This window comes from Saimiri boliviensis, chromosome X (assembly GCF_048565385.1).
Source record: "Saimiri boliviensis isolate mSaiBol1 chromosome X, mSaiBol1.pri, whole genome shotgun sequence".
NCBI lineage: Eukaryota > Metazoa > Chordata > Mammalia > Primates > Cebidae > Saimiri > Saimiri boliviensis.
In genome coordinates this window covers 104964909-104986727 of record NC_133470.1, presented here as the reverse complement: position 1 = coordinate 104986727, position 21819 = coordinate 104964909, and the positions used below count along the sequence as shown (strand labels likewise).

Sequence of the window (21819 nt, the reverse complement as noted above, 5' to 3'; positions counted from 1 at the left end):
AAACACTTCCAACACTCCCAAGTTTCAACTCAAGTCGTCTCAGAGGGTGCGTGTGCCCCAGCCTGGCACGCCTGCCTGCAACGTGGTCGCATTTAGGACGCCCTGATACCCTCAGGGTTTCTCAAACTCTTCCATTCTCTTCCCAGGCCCAGCAGTGTTCCAGGTCTCCCGGTCGCCGGGTTCTCCTCACCCTATGCCGGGAGAGTCTCCAGCTTCTCAGACTCCAACAACCCCAGCCAAACCCCTTCGCTGCCTGGAGCCTTGGCTCCCGCGACACCGCCCGGCTGCGGGGCGGGGGCAGGGCCAACGGCGGAACCGCCCCCAGCCGCCTCCCGGGCCAGGCTAGCAGGCGGGTGGCTGAGACGCCTCCACCTCCTCTTCCTAAAGCGGCGAGGCGCAGAGGAGCGGCATCACTCGAGCCCAGGTCCCAGCCACCACCACTCACAGCCCTCGGCGTTCAGGAAGACGAGCAGCAGCGGAGGCGGCTGCTTCAGTGGCGGGCGGGCGCCAGAAAGGTAGACTGAGTCCTAGGGAGCCGCGCCGCAAACAGCCCACCTCCCAGCCCGGGCTACGCGCCGCCAGCCCAGTAACCCCACTTCTGTGTGTCCTTCCAGGCCCCTATCGACACGCCTGGCAGGGCCGCCGAACTACCCCTGGAGGAGGAGCCAGTCCGAACTCAAGGCGCCACCGCCGCAGAAGCCGAGCGAGGCTACAGTCGCCTCCATGGCCCACTCACCGGTGGCTGTCCAAGTGCCTGGGATGCAGGTGAGGAAGCGCAGGCCGCCCCCGCCGCCCACGTGACTGCTTGGGAGCCCGGGGCGCTCTTGGTGCTGGGCACCGACGACAAGGGACGGCCCCAGGGCTCCCCTGAGGGCTGGGCCGGTCGCTCTGGCCAGGTGACCTGGGAGTAGAGCTTGAGGTGTTTCCTGGTGTGTAGGCTAGGTGGTGCTCTTCGCTGGGAAGGCGAGGCGGGACTGGAGCGCGCAACTAGGTGGGGATTGAGGGCGGCTGTGGGGTATAAAAATAGGCCAGAGCCACAGACACCTGCGCCTGGGGAGCTTGGCACGGTTGCGGATTGGGGGGAAAACTTAACCTGGGAGACATGAAAGTGCCTTGGAATTTGTGGGGTAAAACGCGAGTAGTGAGTGGCCTACAACCCCCACCCCAAACACGCACTCAAGCTGGGGCGGGGCAAGACCAGGGGTGTCGGCGGCGGCTTGAATTGGGCTCTTCCTGTGTGCGCAGGGCTAAGAGAGAGAGGTGACCTCTTTCTCCCTTTTGGTACTGCTGCTTAAGGGCAAAGTTGTATCTGGCTCCCCGACCTGGCCCAGCCCATAATGTGTAGCGAGAAATGTTGGTCCTGTTCAGAGTCGCTGAGGTGATGAGTTGCCAGCCCCACTCCGTGCCTTTCCCACAAGATGACTTACGTGTGGGTAAAGTAAGCTTTTTGTCCTGGACAAGCGACTACTGCATGGGACCCAACTTCTTACTCAAAGTCTACCCAGCCCAGCCCCCTGGGCTGGGTATATTATATTTTTATTTTATTAAAGGGAAGCTATGTTGGAAAACTTTTCATGGTGTTATGCTTTTAAATCGGTGCACTTTAGGCTATCTGCTAAATATTATCCAAATCTACCAACTTTTTAAAGTATTCACTTTTTTTCCTTTGCTAGATAGCCCAAACAACCCATTTATGAATAGTTCAGAGGCTAAAAACACTAAAGCCTCAGTCCCTCATGATCTAAAAATGTGAAAACAAACTTTTTTCAAGTTCAGAAATAAAATGTTTAGAGTAGCAAATAGCTTATATTTACTGTAGACTTGGGCCTTAATTTACTTATTATCAGTGTTCTCATTTTATGCATGCCCACAAAACTGATTTTAAAATTATTTCCCAGAAAGGGATCATTTGTGCAGTAGAACTCCTGGTGTGTCTTAAACATCAGACATTTCAGCTGCACTTAGGGCAAGTCTGGGTTGAGTCTCAGGAAGTTAGTGTATATTAAATAAAGAGACAGAAAGGAAATCGTAGGGCTTAAAAAAGATTAATCCATTCAAGCCTTGCAAAATGCCTCAAACTTTCTTCCTCTCAGGCGGCCTCCCCTCTCTTTCCCCCCTTTTCCCCACACACCCTGCCCCACACCCCATTCATTCAGTTCTGCCTTTGATTGTATCAAGGGAATTCATAGTTCGCAATACTAAGTACAGTTTTGCTGTTTGATCTGGGAAAAAGTGACATTTTCCCACCGTGCTCTTCTTTCCATCCTATGGAGAGTGGAACGATGCACACGTGAGGTTTGTCTCTGAGGGTCTCCATGCTTCTGGCTCCATTGTGTGCGTGAGCCTGCGTGTGTGCGTCAGCAGTGTGAGTGCCTCCCGTTCTCAAGTTTGTGATTCTGGGGAACTCTGTGTGCTGAGGAGAAAATAGTTTCCGATCTTTATTTGTCTTGACCTTATTGAATTTATATGGTTTAGGAACTGCTTGCTGTTCAGTATTTCTGAGTGCTGCTCCCTGCTTTGTTTAATGATCTGAGTTGCCTATCTCTTGAATATTTGCATCCTAATTAATGTGGATTTAAATGTGAATCACATACTTTAAATTACAAACTCTGCCTTTCACTGTATGCCCTCTGAGTTCTGATTAATTTGTCCCGCCTAATTTGCGTAGGGCAAACGTCTCAATGTTAGCAAAGAAGAGAGGCATTATTAATATTTTTTGATCATTCTCTTCATCTTAATGAAATGGTAAATTCTTCCATTTTCTTTCTAAATATACTTCTTAAGCACTTCGTGCAACACATAGTTTTTTCCATAGTTGAAATTGTACAATACCCTAATAATAAATTTGAGAGCACTCAGTGTGACTCTTGAACCTAGACTATTTCTGTTATTGTTATGTAGCAAAATATTGCGGATGAGATGCAGAAATCCATTGCGAGCTTGTAAAATGCTCCTAGAGTTTTATGAAAGCGTTAGGAGCGACTTTTAGACTTAAAAAACTTGAGTTAGCCATGTGTTCTTGAAATTACTGTATGGTGTTTCCACAAATCAGGGTGAGGTGGTCGGCCAGCCTATAACTGTTTAACAGTTTATTTTAGAGAATTATGAAGATTGATGGGAAAAATGATTTTTCCAGAAATAAAAACAAAATTACTTTATCCACATTTTTTTTCTCCCTCTGAGGAGAGACGTGAAGTAGAAGACCAGCTACCTGTTCTATCACTTAAGACTTCCAGCATTCCTGACTTTCAAACAAAGAAATTTCTGTTGCCACTAGTTTAAAATAGAAAAGAAACTTGGAGTGAAGAAAGAAAACCCAGGATTTGGTCCAGTTCAAACTCTTCCTTCTGAGTTAGTTATTCAAACTCATATTGTTGATATTTCTTAGTACGGTGGTAATGATCATTTTTGCCGTATTACACCAAATGTTGAGGGTATGAAGTTTTTTGTACTTATTTTGTGCTTGCTTCTTTAGTGTGTAACTAAAGGAATTTTCCATACCAGTAGCTGAACCCTTGAAAATATTTAAAGTACAACTTTAAAAAAATAAACCAATAAACCTTTTTCTTTCCACTTAAATATGTACTCTAATGATTTGAAACCTGTTTTCTTTGAAGTTTTCAGCTGTAAATTGTACTTAGTTTTAAGATATTTCCCCTTAGAACCTACAATAGTATTTTTGAGGACAAATTTTCATTTAGAATATTGTTAATAAATCTTTCATAAGATGTTGGTGGAAGAATAAAGTTAAATGTTGAGTTAGAGTATTAAATGTTAGGCTTTATGCTATGTCTCTTGTTAAAGAAGTTTTAAAGCTTCTGTTAAAGAACTTTAAAATTAGCCTTCACATATCTTTAAATATGACTAAGGTGGTATAGTTTAAATATAGTTGTTATTTGAGATGAGAAGTAGAAATGGAGTTTAAGGATTAATGAACAGTATTGAAGAATTTTATCTAAGTGGTGGAAAACATTGCCCAGCATTGGTGAATTTAATCACTGGGTTCTGGGAAGCATACTGAAGTATATTATATGTTTTACACTTAAAGATCTTAAAGTCTTGTTGAGTTGTTAAAGCTAGCACATGAAATATCAAATAATGCAAAATCTGTGAACTCATTGTAAGTATCATAGAAGTGTCTGACTGGAAGAATTGAAGGCTTCCAGAAAGTAAGCTGACCCCAAAGTCTTGTTAGGATGCACTCTGGGCAGGGCATTTCTAAGCAAGGAAAAATCCCAAGCAAAGATAGACAGACTAGGATTTTTCGACTTTACGATGATGCTCACGCAACCATTCTGTTTTTCACTTTCCATACAGTATTCAGTAAATTACATGAGATAGTCATCACTTTGTTATAAATAGGCTTTGTGTTAGATGATGTTGCTTAACTGTAGGCTACTGTAAATGTTGTGAACACATTTAAGGTAGGCTAAGCCATGATGTTCAGTAGGTTGGGTATACTGTATTAAATGCCTTTTCAACTGACAATATTTTCAACTTATGATAGGTTTATTGGGACATAATCACATTTTTAAGTCAAGGAGCGTATCTATACCATATAAATAAGGAAGGGTACACTGCATTTGTGAGCACGCGCGCGCACACACACACAATCTTTGAGAACAGGATAAAGTCATTTGGGCTGTCATAGAGAATTCCTCTAGAAAAATAATATGAGATAACATCGGAAAAACTAGATTGAGTACAGATCATGGCTGTCCTTAAATGTCAGGGAAGGATTTTGGCCTTTGAACTAGCCATTAAACATTTCTGAGTAAGGGCAACTCGATGTACCAAGTTATATATAGGAAGAGAAATCTCAAAAATTGGATGAATGAATCCAAGTGGAGGATTGAGAGATGAGGGGTAGTTTGATCCACAGAAACTATTTCTTATTTTCTAATTTTTTTTTGAGATAGGGTCTCACTCTGTCACCCAGGTTGTAGTGCAGTGGCGCGATTATGGCTGACTGCAGCCGCGACCTCCTGGGTTCAAGCAGTCCACCCATCTCAGCCTCCAGAGTAGCTGGAACTACAGGTGCACGTCACCATGCTAGGGTAATTTTTATGTTTTTTTGTAGAGACAATATTTTACAGTTGCCCAGGCTGATCTCCAACTCTTGGACTCAGCGATCCGTCCACATTGGCCTCGCAAAGTGCTGGGATGACAGGCGTGAGCTACTGCGCCTGGCTACAGAGGCTATTTCAATGGGACAATCATAGTTATGCAGACACAATGGGCCTTCCACGGACAGGTTCCCTTCCTGTTTAGTACTATCAAGAAAAAAATTAATTACCAGGCTTAATAATTAGCTAGTTTCAGAAGGAAAAGTTAAAGCCTTTGTGGTGTTGAATATAGGGAACTGGGAGAATTAGGATCCATCTGAAAGAGATTGGAATGTAATGAGGAAGTGGTAGATCTGGTAGGAAGTTTAGGATTTCTGTTCTAGACTTGTGAATTTTGTGGTAACAATGGGATGAGAAAGTAAATATGTCCAACAAGTAGTTGAAGATGGAGCTTTGGTCATTCATCAGATATTTACTGAGCATCTACTCTATGCTAGGCACTTCACTTGAAAATGAAGGACTAGAGACACCAAGGAGGGAGATGTTCGTAATGCCAGAAAGAATATGTGGAAGTGAGGGCACTCATGAGACAGGACATATAGGTTGTAAAAAGAGGAAGGGTGGCTTTAAGATGTATGGAAGGATGAGAAAATGTGCCAAGTTAGAGAGAGAGTTAATGGGCGGGGGATGGGGAGTGAGATTATTTATTTAAAGTCATCTGGAAACCTATATTGGAGAAAAAATTCAGGTTTGTACCAGAGTCCAGTATATGGAGTTAACTGCCTTACACTTCCCTAAGGGGATAATCAGATTTGCAATTTGAGGTGGAAAGCATTGCTTTGCATTGATGAACCCAAAGTATTGTTCTTTTTGTTGAATATTGATACAGAGATGTTGAATATGCTAATACTAATGACAGAAGACCAGCTAGAGCAAAATAATCAGATTGTTAGCTGAGAGAAGGTGGGAGTAGTTAGAACTTTTGACACCAGGGGAGTAGGGACTGTAGGGAGAATAAACAGGAATTGGGTATGGTAGGACATGTGCCTTCAACAGTAGTGAGAGCTCAGAAACAGCACTTGAGTACAAAGGTCCATCATCATGTCACTTCCCTTGCTTGAGTCACAGAAAATGAGAGAATATAATTTAGCTGGTACTTAGGAACCATGAACATTTTGATACTGTATTTTTTATTCTGCTTTTCATTTATTCAGTGACCTTGAGCAAATCATCTACAAAATGGGGAATAATAAAAGCCGCATTTCCTTTGCCTCAATGAGAGGTTATTAGGATGAATTAACTATCATCTGTGGAGTTGGCGCTCCTTTGTAAAAGGTGTCATGATGTGTGTGGCAGTTCATCTTGCAAAACAATGCTTGGCTAATCACATGAAAACACTGTCATTATCTCATCTCTCTTCTGCATGATAACCCACATTTTTCTTTTGAAACCCAATCACTACCTCGTACCACCCCCAATGCAACCCAAAGCCCTCCGCTCAGCCTGTCCATGCTTTCTGTTATATGGCTCCTCTCTGTAGATCTAGACTTAGTTCCCACTACTTCCCAATAAGAAATCCCTTTAATTCTACCATGCCAGTCACAGTTCAATAATCAATGATTGGCCAAATTCTACCTGATTTTCATGGTCCTCCATCTTACCTTCTCGGTGAACTTTGTCTGAATGGCCCAGGCTACAGAAATCTCTTCCATTTCCAAGCATCTAATATGTCTATTGTCAGTAGTAGACAGTTTAGTCCATGATGTCTATACTGCCTTAGATTTTCTCTAATTATATATTGTCTCCCAAACAAGGTTGCATATTTCTTGAAGACAGGGACCATGAATTTCTCTTTTCTTTATACCGCTAGGTATGAATTACATGTGAAAGTCGTGGCTAATCACTATACTATAGAGTGGACTTTTCTGTTTAAAATTCTGTTTCTTTAAAAATATTGTACAATGCTTGAATTCTGTAGACCATAAAGACTAATTTATGTGTGTACAATGTACTTTCTACACTTATTTAAATGATTTTCATGTATTATGTGTAGTATGTCTAGCAACATATACTTATAAGTAATTATCTGTCTACACACACTGATGCTCTCGTTCCCTTGCCTTCCACAGACTTTGAGAGAAAAATGAGGTTCGTTGCTTTCTTAGTAAACATGGATGATTTCAGACAAATTTGTGTCTCTCCTCAACTCTTCTCCTTTTTTCCTTCCTTCTACTTGTGCTTTCCCATGGCTCTTCAAGGTCCTCTCACTGGTGATTTGGATGTATCTATTTCTTGTCTCTTCCCTCTGCCCTCACACTCTCCAAAAAACAAACATATAAATAAAAAACTGTTTTACTTTCCTGTCTGAACTATCACATTAGAAAGAATCTGATACTTTCACTCATACTGAGATGCTTTTGATTAACGGCTCAGTGCATTACTTCTCCGTGGCCATTCACATTTTCCATTTCCTTAAGAAATGGAAATCCAATAGTAGAATTTCAGATATCTTGATAGCAGTTTTTAACTGAGTTCTGTGTTCTAAAAGAGTGGTGGTTTTACTGGTTTTATTTGTTGCTAGAAAAATGGTGTTAGGTGAACAAAAAATAACAGTATTATTAGATATAATATCACAAATTCCTTTCATTTCTCGCAATTAAGACTCAAAGAATTTCCACCACAGGTACATGTAAAACAATGTCTCTGAAGGAATGGCAGAATGTAACTCATTTTTAAAAGAACAAAAATCAATACAGCGAACTAAAATTTTGACCCCTTCTTTTTTTTCCTTTTATTTTAGTTGATATGTAATAGTTATACATATTTATGGGATACAGAGTAATATTTCCTTTTATTTGGAGACAGGGTCTTACTCTGTCACTCAGGCTGGAATGCGGTGGCACAGTCACAGCTCACTGCAGCCTCAACCTCCCAGGCTCAAGTGACCCTCCCACCTCAGCCTCCTGAGTAGCTGGGACTATGGGCGGTCGCCACCATGCCTGACTAATTTTTGTATTTTTTTGTAAATACGGGGTTTCACCATGTTGCCTAGGTTGGTCTCAAACTCCTGGGGCCAAGTGATCCAGCCCACTTGGTCTCCAAAAGTGCTGGATTACAGGCGTAAGCCATAGTACCCAACGGAGAGTAATATTTCAATACATATATATGATGTCTAATGATCAAATAAGGGTAATCAGCATATCTATCACCTCAAATATTTATAATTTTTTGTTCTGCGAACATTCCAAATCCTCCCTTCTAGCTTTCTGAAAATACACAATAAATTATGATTATTTTCACCCTACAGTACTGCATAACAGAATTTACTCCTATCAAGCTGTAATTTTGTGTCAGTTCACCAATCTTTCTACATCTTCCCTTCCTGCTTCCCTTCTCAGGCTCTAATACTCACAATTCTAGTATCCGTTTTCACATATGAGTGAGAACATGTGGTACTTATCTTTCTGTACCTGGCTTAACATAATGTCCTCCAGTTCTGTTCGTGTTGCTGTGAATAACAGGATCTCATCCTCTTTTTACAGCTGAATAGTACTCCCTTGTGTATACATGCCACATTTTCTCTATCCGTTCTTGACCCTATCTTCTGTGCATTTCTCACTGGGTCATCTGCTATTTTAGACTAAAGTGTTAGATGGCAGGAACCACATCTTTGAATTAATGTTTGTAGAAATAAAATATTTATTGAGGATATTAACTAATTTCTCTTAACACTCCGATGACATAGAGTGATTCTATAGAAAAATGCCTTCAAATTTGGATTTAAAAATAACACTAAGGACCCATTGATGTCCAACTCTACCCATGATCCTCTTCGTTGTCCCTCCCCAAAACCACGTATGACAGGCAAATAACCTGACATGAACATTCAAAGAAACCAGAAAACCTATATATGGAACAGACCCCGTCCTCCATTCCTGCCTGCCTCTCCCTACCACCCATCACTAGTGTATACCTTACTGGGGATAGAGCTACAGGATGCATCTGAGAACTCCCCTTCAGGCTTTTCTGGACTTGTTCCAGCCTTTCTCTGACAGCAGCCTGCTGGCCTTGCCTTTCCTCCATTTATCATAGCATCACGGGTTAGAATGATTTGTGTCTTAAAATATCAGATTAACCACTGGTATGTCATAGCTTTGGATAGTCTGGAAAAATTAGAACAAAACTGTGGTTCGTACTTCCTGGGCCCCAGAGTAAACAAAACTGTAGACAGCTTAGATGAAAGAGTTGAAAATAGTCTAATTATCTTTTTCATGTTAACTTTCTCTCTCTCTTTTTTTGGTCAAGCATCTTAAAAAAAATATGCCATTGAGGAAATCAAAGGCATTGTGTTTTGCATTTTTTCTCATTAAAAATGTTTACAGAAAAAGTTTTCAACATTTCTTTGTGATCCTTGTAACAGAGATTGTGTATTGTTAGCAGTGTTTTAAAATTTTTCCTCTCCCCCTTATACCTCTTAAGGAAAAAATGGGGAAAAGAAATCTGTACAAGTACAAACCTATTAACTTAAAATACAAATCACTGAAACGTGTTGAGTTCAAATCAACCATCAATTTATTTTTCAATTTGTTTATTACACAACAATATGGTGTCTAGCCAAAGAATTAACAGTTGCTTTGAATTATAGAAAAAGCTTCCCGGTATCAACCTAATGAAGTTTTACTGAATTCAAAATATGTACCACACTACATGTGTTAGGAAATGTCTAAGCATGCTAGTGAATTACTCTACCAGGTTTCAATAGTGCCTGGTAACATGATCCTAGGAGTGGATTTTTGGCAGGTGGAGGAAATACTTCAAGGACATCTAGAAGCATCCAGATTTTTCTTTGAAAATGCATTTTTGAGTTGCTCTGTTAGTCTCTTTTTAACCCTTCTCCCCACCCCCAGCTTTCCACTAAACCATTGGCTTTGGGACATATCACTTTACAGTATGTTATATTAAGCTAGGCTTGACTGCTTGATGCACTATAGTATAAATAACAAGGCAGTGGGTGTTGGGGGAGAGATGGGCAATACAGATAATCAGGTGGATCATAAGTTGTTGTTAATCCAAGACAGTTTGGGGGAGCTGAGCCAATAGAAACCATAAAGTCAGAATTTCTTCCCCAAGCCTCTGCCTCATCGTTATTGCTGCCCACTAGAGCTGGGAAAGTTTCTAAACTCCCTGATCTCAATTTCCTGCTGCCTGCCTTAACTTTAAGCAGAAGCACAAAAGAAACCAATCAGCAAAGCATGCATACATGCTACGAAGTGTGATGACAGAAAATAGAACTTTGACCTGTTGTGGTTAAAGAGACTAAAGTCAATGTATCTGACAGCCTCAGGAAAGAAGGTATTTCAAATGTATGCTTTTTAAGTGCTACTGACCCCACTTAGCAAACTCATTAATTAGGGTCCTGTTTGTGTCTCTAGTTTTAATTCAAATCCTTTGTTTGAACTTAGCAGTGAACCTTCTTATGTGCTTGTCAGTAAATGGTAATATATTGGATTTTTCCAGCTTGGACAGTGGTGACCCAGGTTTAATGTTTTTACACACTGAATTTACGTGGTTTAAGCCAGAAAATTATTAGCAGCAAAGTTTGGGAGGCCTACTTTGGGTAGTACAGAGTGCTTGCTGCCTATCTTTGAAATACAAAAAAGTATTAGAGAGTCCTTGAGCTCAAGAAATTTATACTCTAACCAGAGCGACTAGACACCTACGCATTTAGAACTCTAACAATGCAGAGCAATAGTAATGAATCCCAAATAAGATAGAATCTGATGTAGAAGTGTCCATCCCAAGGAAGACTGGGGTAAGAAAGGAAACTATCATTTATAGAATACCTTTCTGCTAGGGATTCCTGCTTTGGTACTCTACTACATTACTTCTTGGCAGGATGGCCTTCAACAGATCTTGAAAAGAGAGTAGAAGGTAAACAGGAGAAAAGGCACAAGGGGGCTTACACAGGTTCCTTGTATAAGAGAATTGAGGTAGTTACCTATCGGTATAAATTGTTAGGGCTAGATGGTAAAAGGCCTCGATTGAGACATTTATTCTTTATTCAGTCCATAACAAAGAGGTTCCCCCCCCCCCCCCCCCCCCCGCAGAGATAGTGGAATGATGGAATAACCTTGTTTATTTGTTTTGGAACAGTACATTCCGCTGTTGGAAACCTAGCAGGCTAGGTTGGAGATAAGGGAAGGCTGGAGGCTTAATTGATAAGGGTTTAATCTAGGAAAGGGATGGTTAAACTGGAGCATGCATGAGAAGCACCTAGAGGGCTTGCAAAAACAGGACTACTACACCCCAGCCCCAGAGTTTCTGATTGAATAGATCTGGGGTAAAGTCTGTGAATTTGCATTTCTCATGAGTTCTCAGCTGCTCTGCTGGTTCTGGGGAGTACTTTAAGCACCACTCAAGGATGACTTCAACAGATATTGGCGATCCCATAAAAAAGGGAAGAGAAAAAACATGATGAGAGAGTAGAGTCAGAGATAAGGCTGAGTTTGGAAGAAAATGGGTACATTTTGGGGAATGTTGAATTTGAAGTGGTGGTCACACATTCAGGCAGAGGCAATCAGTAACATGTTCGTTGAAGAGAGGAGATGGAGATTGGCAAATCTTCTTTTTTAAAAATTATACTTTAAGTTCCGGGGTACATGTGCAGAACGTGCAGGTTTGTTAAGAGGTATACAAGTGCCATGGAGGTTTGCTGCATCCATCTCCCCACCATCTATATTAGGTATTTCTTCTAATGCTATCCCTCCCCAATCCCCCACCCCCTGCTGTCCCTCCCCTAGCCCCCCATCCCCTGATAGGCCTCAATGGGTGATGTTCCCCTCCCTGTGTCCATGTGTTCTCATTGTTCAACATCCATTTATGAGTGAGAACATGCGGTGTTTGGTTTTCTGTTCTTATGTCAGTCTGCTGAGAATGATGGTTTCCAGCTTCATCCATGTCCCTGCAAAGGACATGAACTCATCCTTTTTTATGCCTGCATAGTATTCCGTGGTGTATATGTGCCACATTTTCTTTATCCAGTCTATCATTGATGGACATTTGAGATGGTTCCAAGTCTTTGCTATTGTAAACAGTGCTGCAATAATCATGTGTGCATGTGTCTTTATAACAAAATGATTTATAATCCTTTGGGTATATACCCAGTAATGGGATTTCTGGGTCATATAGTATTGGCAAATCTTATGTGAAGAGAGTAGATGAAATTGTGAGAGATGAAAACAATAAGATTTCCAGTTAGCTTTCCAAGAAGCTGAACTCAATTTTGTGTTAAGTTCTACAGCTTCCAAAATCTCATGGTCACCCATGACTTAACGTTTTCCTTGATCCAGTTAGGTTTGTGACTTAGCAAACACCCGTCCTCATCGTTATGTAGTTATCACTGGCCCATGTGTGCTGTTAAGTAACCTACTTCAGTTTCTATTTATTGATTTCATTGTATTGTTATATAATTTTATAATAATTTATTGTTTATTTTGTTTTATTTATTTATTTATTTATTTGGTCTGGATAAGCCCCTTAGATGACAAATTCTTACAAATAGAACATTTCTGTGGAATTATGTTACCATGCTCAGTATGGTTAAGTGTTTACTGTAGTAAACAGCTATTAATGCTTTTATCTTCAAATGCAGACCCTTATTAAGAACATGAGATCTGTTTATGCTTATAGTTGCTAAAATGCAACTTGGCTAAAGTCATATAAATAGCAGTATCTTCAATGCCATTAAGTAGCAATATTTCCCCCACAGGTAGAGATTTTTAGACCTATTATTACCCCCCAAAAAGAAAACACAAACAAACCAGACTTAATAGCTTTGACTGCAGACACACACACACACACACACACACACCCTCATTCACAATCCTGACATTTCAAAGCCAATTTGTGTTTACATATGTAAATTCCTGGAAGAGAGAGGAAGTTACTTCTGAATCATTAAAGAAATATCAAACCACTTCCTAAATGGACTTTCTGCTCTCTGAAATATTCTCTATACCTGACAGATTCGTATATTATCGTTTGCCAACAGGTACCCAGTAGGAAAGCTCTGAATTTAGTTCAAACAGAGGATTAGAACTGAAAATAAGAGAAGCACGTAGGGCAATACCAAACAATGTGAGCAAACTTGATTTACCCACCTAATTCACCAACTTTGGACTTAAATCACTTTTCAATTTCCAAAATGAACACACAACCAACAAAAACAAGTCCATCCTTTAGAATCAAAGATTTGCCACCAATGAAGATGTGCAAAAGCATGTGATGAAATAGCCTCTTAAAAAATTTTGACCAGGCTCCCTGGCTCACCTCTGTGATCCCAGCCCTTTGGGAGACCAAGGTGGGCAGATCACTTGAGGTCAGGAGTTCGAGACCAGCCTCGCCAACATGGTCCCCACCTCTACTCAAAATACTATAAAAAGTAGCCGGGCATGGTGGCTCACACCTATAATCCTAGCTACTCAAGAGGCTGAGGCAGTAGAATCATTTGAACCCTGGAGGCGGAGGTTGCAGTGAGCTGAGATCGTGCCACTGCACTCCAGACTAGGTGACAGGGTGAACTCTATCTCAAAATAATAATGGTAATTTAAGCCATATTTAATTATCACTAGAATCCCTAAGTGACTTTCTTCCTGTTCAGGGAATTAAATTTACTTGGATGTAAAAATGCTGATATGTTTACCTTATACCTCACACTTTATTACAAAGTTTTTGTTGGGGAAAATGATAGATAAATGGGTAGATGAATGAATGTATATATGCACTCTCAATGTGTATTGCCCATGAAGTATATTTTACGTTTGAAAATACTTTTAATCTATTTTTTTAAAAATAAGGCTCAACATTTGCCTATAGAGTTTTTAATAAACTATGCTAATAGTAGATATAACTGTTTTTTAAAAGCAGAAAAATGCATTGTCAAAATAAAAATGAGTAACAGAACGGTCAATAAGTTCAAGGCGCAGAAAAAGATCATTTGAAAATGTCATTTAAGAAGGTCTGCAAACTAAAGGAAATCAGTGTAATTTATGTAAAAAATATGTATTCAGTAAAAATTGTGGTGTCCGTGGACTTGCTAAGTATTTTTATTATGTGGAAAATATATAGAATTCTCTACCTCATTTAAAACCTCATATACTGGAAGGTAAAAACATGTGAATATGTGTCTATGTCTAAATATGTAATAGCATCAGGATTTTACATATGACGCATTTTTATTGTAACACATGTTGCTTGTTTATTGTGGCTAGTTCTTTCTACCTTTGCTATTTAAACTCTTAGTATTTCTGAAGAAATTGAACTCACAGCAGTCTATAACATACAGAGTACAGATAATGGGAAATAGCTTTTAATGAAATTCAATACCAATGTTAAGCAGTTTTAGCGAATTAGGACTGAATTGAACATTATCTAGTAGCATATTTATGAAGATTTTCAATTCTTTGCTTAATTTCTCCTGTAGAATAGTCTTACAGAGAATCATTGCATTAAAGGAACTGCTTTTGATAAATATTAATCTGTTTACGTGTTAGTAATATCAGAGATATGTGGGCAGTAAACAAATGACTGCCACTTCACAGAAACTTGTCATTATTGTCTAAGCTTTTATTTTGAAGCTCAAATTGTTATAAGTACTTAACACTATAGATTCTAAGGGATGGAAAATGGAAGGGACCAGGCATTGAATTCTGTTTCTGTGACAAATAAAATCTTGTACCCGGAGAGCTGTTTCTTTTTTTTTTTTTTTTTAAACTATTTATCTCTTCATGAAAAATGGTGACTGTCATTGAAAGATCTTTTTTTATTCTGTCACAGGCTTCTCAAAGGGCACATAAAATGAAAACGTGGGATTCAACTAGTTAATGAATCAATTTTGAGGTTTTAGCATAGGTGACACCTCCATGGTCGTCTTTTTGGACTGTGATTTCTGGTAATAGCAAGTGAAAAAAAAAAAAAAACTATTACTGCTGTTGCTATGGATCTTCTATCTGCTGAGGTTCAGGCTTCGTTTTTTGGAGGCTGCGGTGTAAACCCTGCTTAGGGAAGGTAGAATTTCATAATAACAGAGGATTACTGCTGCCTCATGAGCAAACAGAAAATGTAGGTGAGGGAAAAGGTGGTGGACTCTGGAAGAACAGAAAAACAGTATTTCCAAGGAAGGGGAAAAGTAATTCTTGTCTTTAAAGATTCAGAATTCTTTCTGTATTTGTTTAGAATGGGAAATTTCTCTACTTTCTGCAGAGATGAGAAAAAACTAACAGAAAAGGAAATTGGGGAGGTAATAGTAATTCATTTTTTCTTGTTGTGTATGACTTTTGTGATAAAAGTGATGTTTCTATAATTAATTTGTTATGGCAAGAAAATGTCTAAAGAGTCTTTTTGGTTGGCAGGAAGCTTATAAAGATCGGGGAAAATATCTGGCATAATGGGAATGGTGATTTTAGCTGCTTTTCTATTTATGATGTGCAATTTTGGTAGAATCTGTATTGGGCCAATTGTTTCTAGACACTTAAAGTCATTTTAGGTGGCCCTTTTTTTCCCCTTGGTAGCCAAAATGAGTACCTTCCGTTAATAAAGAAAGATGCCAGAATATCTGTCACTTGATTTTATTTGACTAATTTGAACTGCTATTTTGTGGGGAGCAGGGAGCTAAAGAGGAGACTTACTTTAAAATGACTAGACTTAATATCATTGTTATTTTTTGCAGTAGGTTCTGGCATTAAAGGTCTCCTTTAGGGAATGATTAAAACAGTTACGTGGAGCATTTCAAGGCTGTGTAGTATCTGATATATACTCTAAAATAAGTTTGCCTGATGACTTTTTAGCATTACTTGCTTTATGTTTTGGCTGAGTTCTAAATAGTAGTAGTCCAATTACTTTTTTCTAGGAATATTTACAGATATGAAATAATGTATTGTTTATATTATTCACTTTTAACTTTCCAGTGGTTTAAAAGGTATATATGTCTTCACACTTAAAAAAACTAAAACAACAGCGACAACAAAATCACTCTTTTCTGCATCCTGTTCCAGGTTAGAGACAGTTCTCTCCTTTTGTCCACCTACATGCCTGAGTTCTGGCTCAATCTGTATAACTAGAAGTATTTTAATTTGATTACTCTGGTGTGTATTTTTGATGGTAATGCATCATGAAATTACAGTATAGGTGTGATCTTGGTTGAAAGATAAAGCACATTTTAGATGCTTTTTAAAAATTTCTTTAACTGAAAAGATTATCTGTTCATTGTGAAAGAATATTCTTATTTAATATGGCCAAGTGGTTCCCGAGCTTGATACTTCCAGAGCTTGGTATTTTTTTTTTTCCTGATAGCACACTAAATGATTTCCTCCTAACTAGTAGAATGAGTAAAGAATGTAGTGTGTGCTGTCCCACTATACTGTGAAATTCCCTATGTGTTCAAATGTAAAGGGATTGCGTAGGTAATCCTTAAACTTTAAAACTGAGTTTTAGAGATTTTATTCAGGAGTTGGGACTAAGTTATTATTTGTAAAAGACAAGGTACACACAACAATTTATATATCTAAGGGATCAGGTGCTCATTCCAGGTAATTTTTTAATTTGATGTAAATAATTTTTAATTGAAGCATAAATGTGTAATTATGTTTTTACTGTGTGTAATTTGTTTTCTGCTAAGAGGTAGTAAGGCTATAATGTTTGGCTTATGCTTTGGACAAAAGGAAAGTTATTTGAAATTTTGGATTTTTAGGTTTTCCCTGGCAAATATTTTGATTGCCTGTATTTTTGGGAAATAATAATCATCTACCATCTTCCGATAGTTCTTTCGGAGCTTTGTTAATTGATTGCAGCCTTTCTCAACCAGAATTTCTCATCTGAACCATAAAACACAAAATGATTTTGAGTTACTGTCTTCTCAATTCTCTCAAGAAGGACATATAAGGAAGCCCAATTCTAGATGTACCAGAGAGCAGTTAACTTTTTACATACAAATATTCTTTAGGGTAGCAGTGGTCAAACTACAGCTAAGGACCAAATACTGTCTGTAAACTAGTTATGTGAGGCCTGAAAGCTAAAAATATTTTTTACATTTTAAAAGAGTTGTTTAAAAAGATGTGACAGAGACTCGGATACTGCAAAGTGTACCTGACCTACAAAGCCTGAAATATTTGGTATCTGGACCTTTACAGGAAAGGTTTGCCAACCTCTGCCTTGGGGCATTGAGCCCGACTGAGAATTGCTGATCGAAAGAAAGAAAGAATTTTGCAGTATTGTCACTGAGGTTGTGGATATAGTATGATAATAGAAAAGATTTTTACTTTACTAAGGTAACTGACTTGTCTATTGGTTCCATTATTGTGATGCCTAATTCTAGGAAAGACCTCAGATCACAGTAAATAAGCAGATATATTTTGTTTGCTTTTTAGAGATACACTTTAACCACGGAATTTCATAGAATGTTGTATTGGTAATGACAGTGAATGATAAATTACATTTATATGTTTGCATGCAGTTACATTTTAATATTTTTCTCAGTTTCTAGAGAAAGAAAATAAAAGTGAGTGAATTTTATAAAGTAATATAAGGGAGGACAGGGGAGAGTCTTAATTGCTCTTATCAGTATTTAAAATTAGATGGCCACATCTATTAGAGAAGGAATGTGAATAAGGAGTGTTAAGTGTCAGATATAATCACATTTGTTTCCTCCTTGTACTGAGTAAGTGTCTTCACCCTACAATTAACATCTCAGGCACCTCGTCAGAAGTAAGGAGAATAATACTTAATCAAAAATGCATTGAAATTATTAGATCATAGCATATGAAATAATCAGCCTCTACGAATGCCACTTGACTACTTGATTTAGTAGGGGAGGTGCCATCCACCATAAAAACGTATTGTATGTTACAGAATTATCAAGGGAAAGAAAATGACCATCAGGCATTATTTGCAATTTGCTGCTGATTTCCTTCATCTCCATATTCAGTTAATCACGAAGTTCTATCAGTATATTTTTTTTTCTGGAAAATATAAGACATCATCCCTTCTTTTGTCACGCCATTCTTTTGTCATTAAGTAGACTCGAGGCTGTGTATAGACAGGATGCAGTTACCTAAAACGTAACCTTTATTTTTTTACTCATCTGCTGAAAGCTTTCAGCGGCTCCCTACTAGCCTGACTAGAAATTCTGAGAAAAGATGAGTCAAGCCAGGCTTGCTGAGATGATCAGGAAAGGCAGTGCTAGATAGCTGAGCTGGCTTTCAGACTGAGAGTAAAGAAGAGAAAGAAAGGGGAGAAATTAAATTAGCCAAGGCAAGAAAGAACAAAGGGAATACTAAGTAGTGTTTTCCAAAATGTTTTATGAGTCATTTTAGGGTGAGCAGTGAGGATTTGTTTGATGAATGGTACTTTCTCTCTGGTTGGGGTTGTAAAATGATAAGGTACAAGCCACCTCAAGTTGTAGATCACTGGTCTTTTTTGGTAGGCACTGTTCAAAGCATTTTAATTACTTAGAATTGCTCATCAAGCTGATTTTGGCTATGGCAATTTAAGAACTAATTAAGGAACTTTGTCATTTATCTCCATCCTGAGGTTACTTATTTGTCATTGCCCTCCCCACTCCACCCCCAGCTACAAATCACTCACTATAAAATAAAAAGCCAAGTATTTTATAAGGGTGACTTCTGGTTCTAAAATCTTACTGCTTTTTAAAGTTCCTAAACAGACTACATAGCATTTTTTTTTTTTTAAGGAAAATGATTAGCTTTTTACATGTACTCAGATTTAGTACTAGATGTTGATTATCCCAGTTAGAGAATTACAGTTTTGTTAAATTGATTGCTAAATAGACAAAGACTATAAATATCAACTAATATGCTTTGTATTTATATTAGCAAAAATTATCTTAGTCATATTCGTGTGGAGAAGTTGGAAATTGCTTCATGTTTGAAATATTTGTTAAAAGACTCAGCTCATTAGTAGATATAATTTCAGTAGCATTTTCTTTTTTATTTGAACATTTAATTTGTCAGACATTTCATTTGTGCTTTGGTAATTTCAGCAATGTCAGCACAGATCAATGAGTGTAAAAACAGGTGAATTTGTACCTCTGGAGATAGGAATTAGAATATTTACAAGTGCTATGACAATGGGGACAACGCGGTGAGACGGAGATAGGTTTCAGAAATTTTAGTTAAAAAAAAATTGGGAACCTTCAAGAGGAGATTAATCCACAAGTAGAAGAGTCTTCTGATCTGGAATTATTTGGGAAAGTGAAAATATGACAATATTTAGTGCCTTTTCCCTAAAATGAATGGTACTCCCTGTGCAAAGGAAAGGGAATAGCAATAATAAAATTGTCAATGAGATTGCTGAAATCTCAGCCCTGAATTGTTAATGTAAGCCACTTTCTCATATATATTGACTGTATTGTGGTGCACAGTACAGAGCTTTTATGCTCATTTGTAATAGTTCTTAGGTTTTCAGGTACGACTATTTCACATACACACACGCACACTTACCATTTTAAGTGTATTCTTATTTACTAATGCACTGTTCCAAATCGTTAAAGAATTAGACGGGGTAACAAAAACTAACAATAAGCATTTGTTTAACCCTGTACACATATATACACACATAAACACACACTTTGGTGATATTTTTCACTTTGGGGAAATTAAAAAGGTGATTATTGAAAAATTAGAGACCATTCTTTTATTCAATAACCTCCTCTCTTTTTGCCAAGATTAAAATAATTTGCTATTGATGCCATCATGCCATCAGTATCATTTTCTTTTGATCATAAAATGTTAAAGCCAGCAGGACCCAAGAGATAATTTTCCCTAGTTCTACAATTCCATTGGGTAACTCTTAATAAATACTGTTTGATTAAATTCGTTGAGAATATAGATTTGATTAAGGAGGAAAATGTTGGAGGGAAATTATTCTGCAGCCACTTTCTCATTAAGAATGAAAAGGTAAGTCTATGTAAAATTCCACTTTTTCAATCAGTGTTAATTTTCTAAAAGAACTCATGGTGTTAATAATTTAGTGCTGTGCTTACAAGCTTCAAACCTATTGATTTTAATTGGAGTTCCGCATCTAGAAGAAAGATAGGCAGTGAGCAAATCAATTTTGTTTTAATCCAATGCATTTTAATAAGTGTGCTAAAGATTCACCATAACATTACCCGTGATAGTTCGATATTTGCTGTAAGGGACTGCTGCCTTAGATTCTAACCAAAGGCATTTATTTCTGAAAGTACTAAAATGACATCCTTTTATTTTGCCTCTAATATGCATAGCATAAAATGAGGCTCTCAGCGTCTATCACTTCAAAGTGCCCTATGTGGGTTTGATTAAATAATGGCCTGAATAAATTAGGATACCTGTTTTATCATTTATATATTAACAGAGTCTTTGTCTTTCTTTCATTGTATGGCCTTTTCCCCCTTTCCAAATGAATATTTTATAGTTAGAGCTTGTTATCAATCCCAGGCCTTATTTATGTAACCTCCTGTCTAGTCAGTAATAATCCCTGTAATTTTAACATTAATGCTCATGGTTAAGCCTGATGCCTGGTTGAATTGTGTATTTCTGTATGTATTTAGTGCAATGAAATTAAAAGAAATTTACAGCAGAGTGGTATGCAAACTATGGCTCTTCAAGACCTCTAATCTTTGCATTAGAGTTTGAAATCATCCTGGATGCTCCAGGACACAGTAATCATGTGGTTCTGGTTAATGATGATTGCAGATGTGCTTCTAGAATCAGATTTATATATACCACTGATATGCATCCTTGTGTGTGTGGCTAATACCAACTATTCTTTGAGTATAGCTTCATATTCTTTCAAGAATTGCTGTTCTGCAACTCAGAGAGCTTTCTCCAGTTGAGAGAAGAAAATCTCAGTTATGTCTTTGGAAAGTTTTTATTATGTTACTCACGTGAGAATAGGAATTGACTTAAAATTTCATACCTATGTTAACATTTGTCAGTTTATTGAATATAATCTCCTTTTTGCCAAAAGTCAGAGGTCAAATTGCAAATGAAAAGATAATCGCATGCCAAAGATTTCATTTTAGGAGTACCCCCAGGTAAATACCCTGCAAACATCCAAGGGCCACAGGGTATAAAGGGCCATATTGGATACTGTGAGGATAACTGCCGCTGAGTAAGGCAGAGCCCTATCCTTAATAAGCCTACTGTTGAAAATAGAAAGTCATGGTAATGAAAGAGAATGCAAACATAGTAAAATGTGTGCTCTAATGGAGACACAAGTAAAGACCTGTGGGAGGGCAGAAGATGAAACAAGGATTGTTTGGTTAATCAGGTTCCCCTAGGGGGATGGAAGGCTTGTTTTGTTTTGTTTCTAACTAACAATGCTGCAATTTTCAGAGATGGAGAAGGAGAAGCAAGGTACTGCATACTCAGAAAATGACAAAGGCTCAAAAATTTAAAAACAGAGTCATTTCCTAATGGATCATTGTATTTAAGTTTGTATGTCTAAGATACTACCTACTGAGGCATCGGGGTTGAATATGTTAAGATATCCCTGGAATTTTCCCTTTGGACACTTAGTTTCACTGGATGTTCAAATTATCTCTGCATATATATATATATATATATTTTTTCAAATTCTTGCGCTCGCTCTCTCTCTCTATATATGTGTGTGTGTGTGTGTGTGTGTGTGTGTGTGGTGTGTGTAACATCTATCTAGAGAGAAACGTGTAGATATACACACACACACACATATGTATGTG

At 38.2% G+C, this 21819-nt stretch overlaps 1 protein-coding gene across 1 annotated transcript in view; it reads left to right on the top strand.

The window, feature by feature from the left end:
• The first annotated feature begins 363 nt into the window (after nt 1–363).
• The window catches only part of STK26 (serine/threonine kinase 26), a 53107-nt gene continuing 31651 nt past the window's right edge, over nt 364–21819 (top strand). Inside the window, exons 1-2 of the mRNA XM_039464074.2 lie at nt 364–515; nt 615–765. Coding sequence (XP_039320008.1) covers nt 724–765 — 42 coding nt within the window. The 5' untranslated portion in view covers nt 364–515; nt 615–723. The remainder of the gene's footprint in view (nt 516–614; nt 766–21819) is intronic.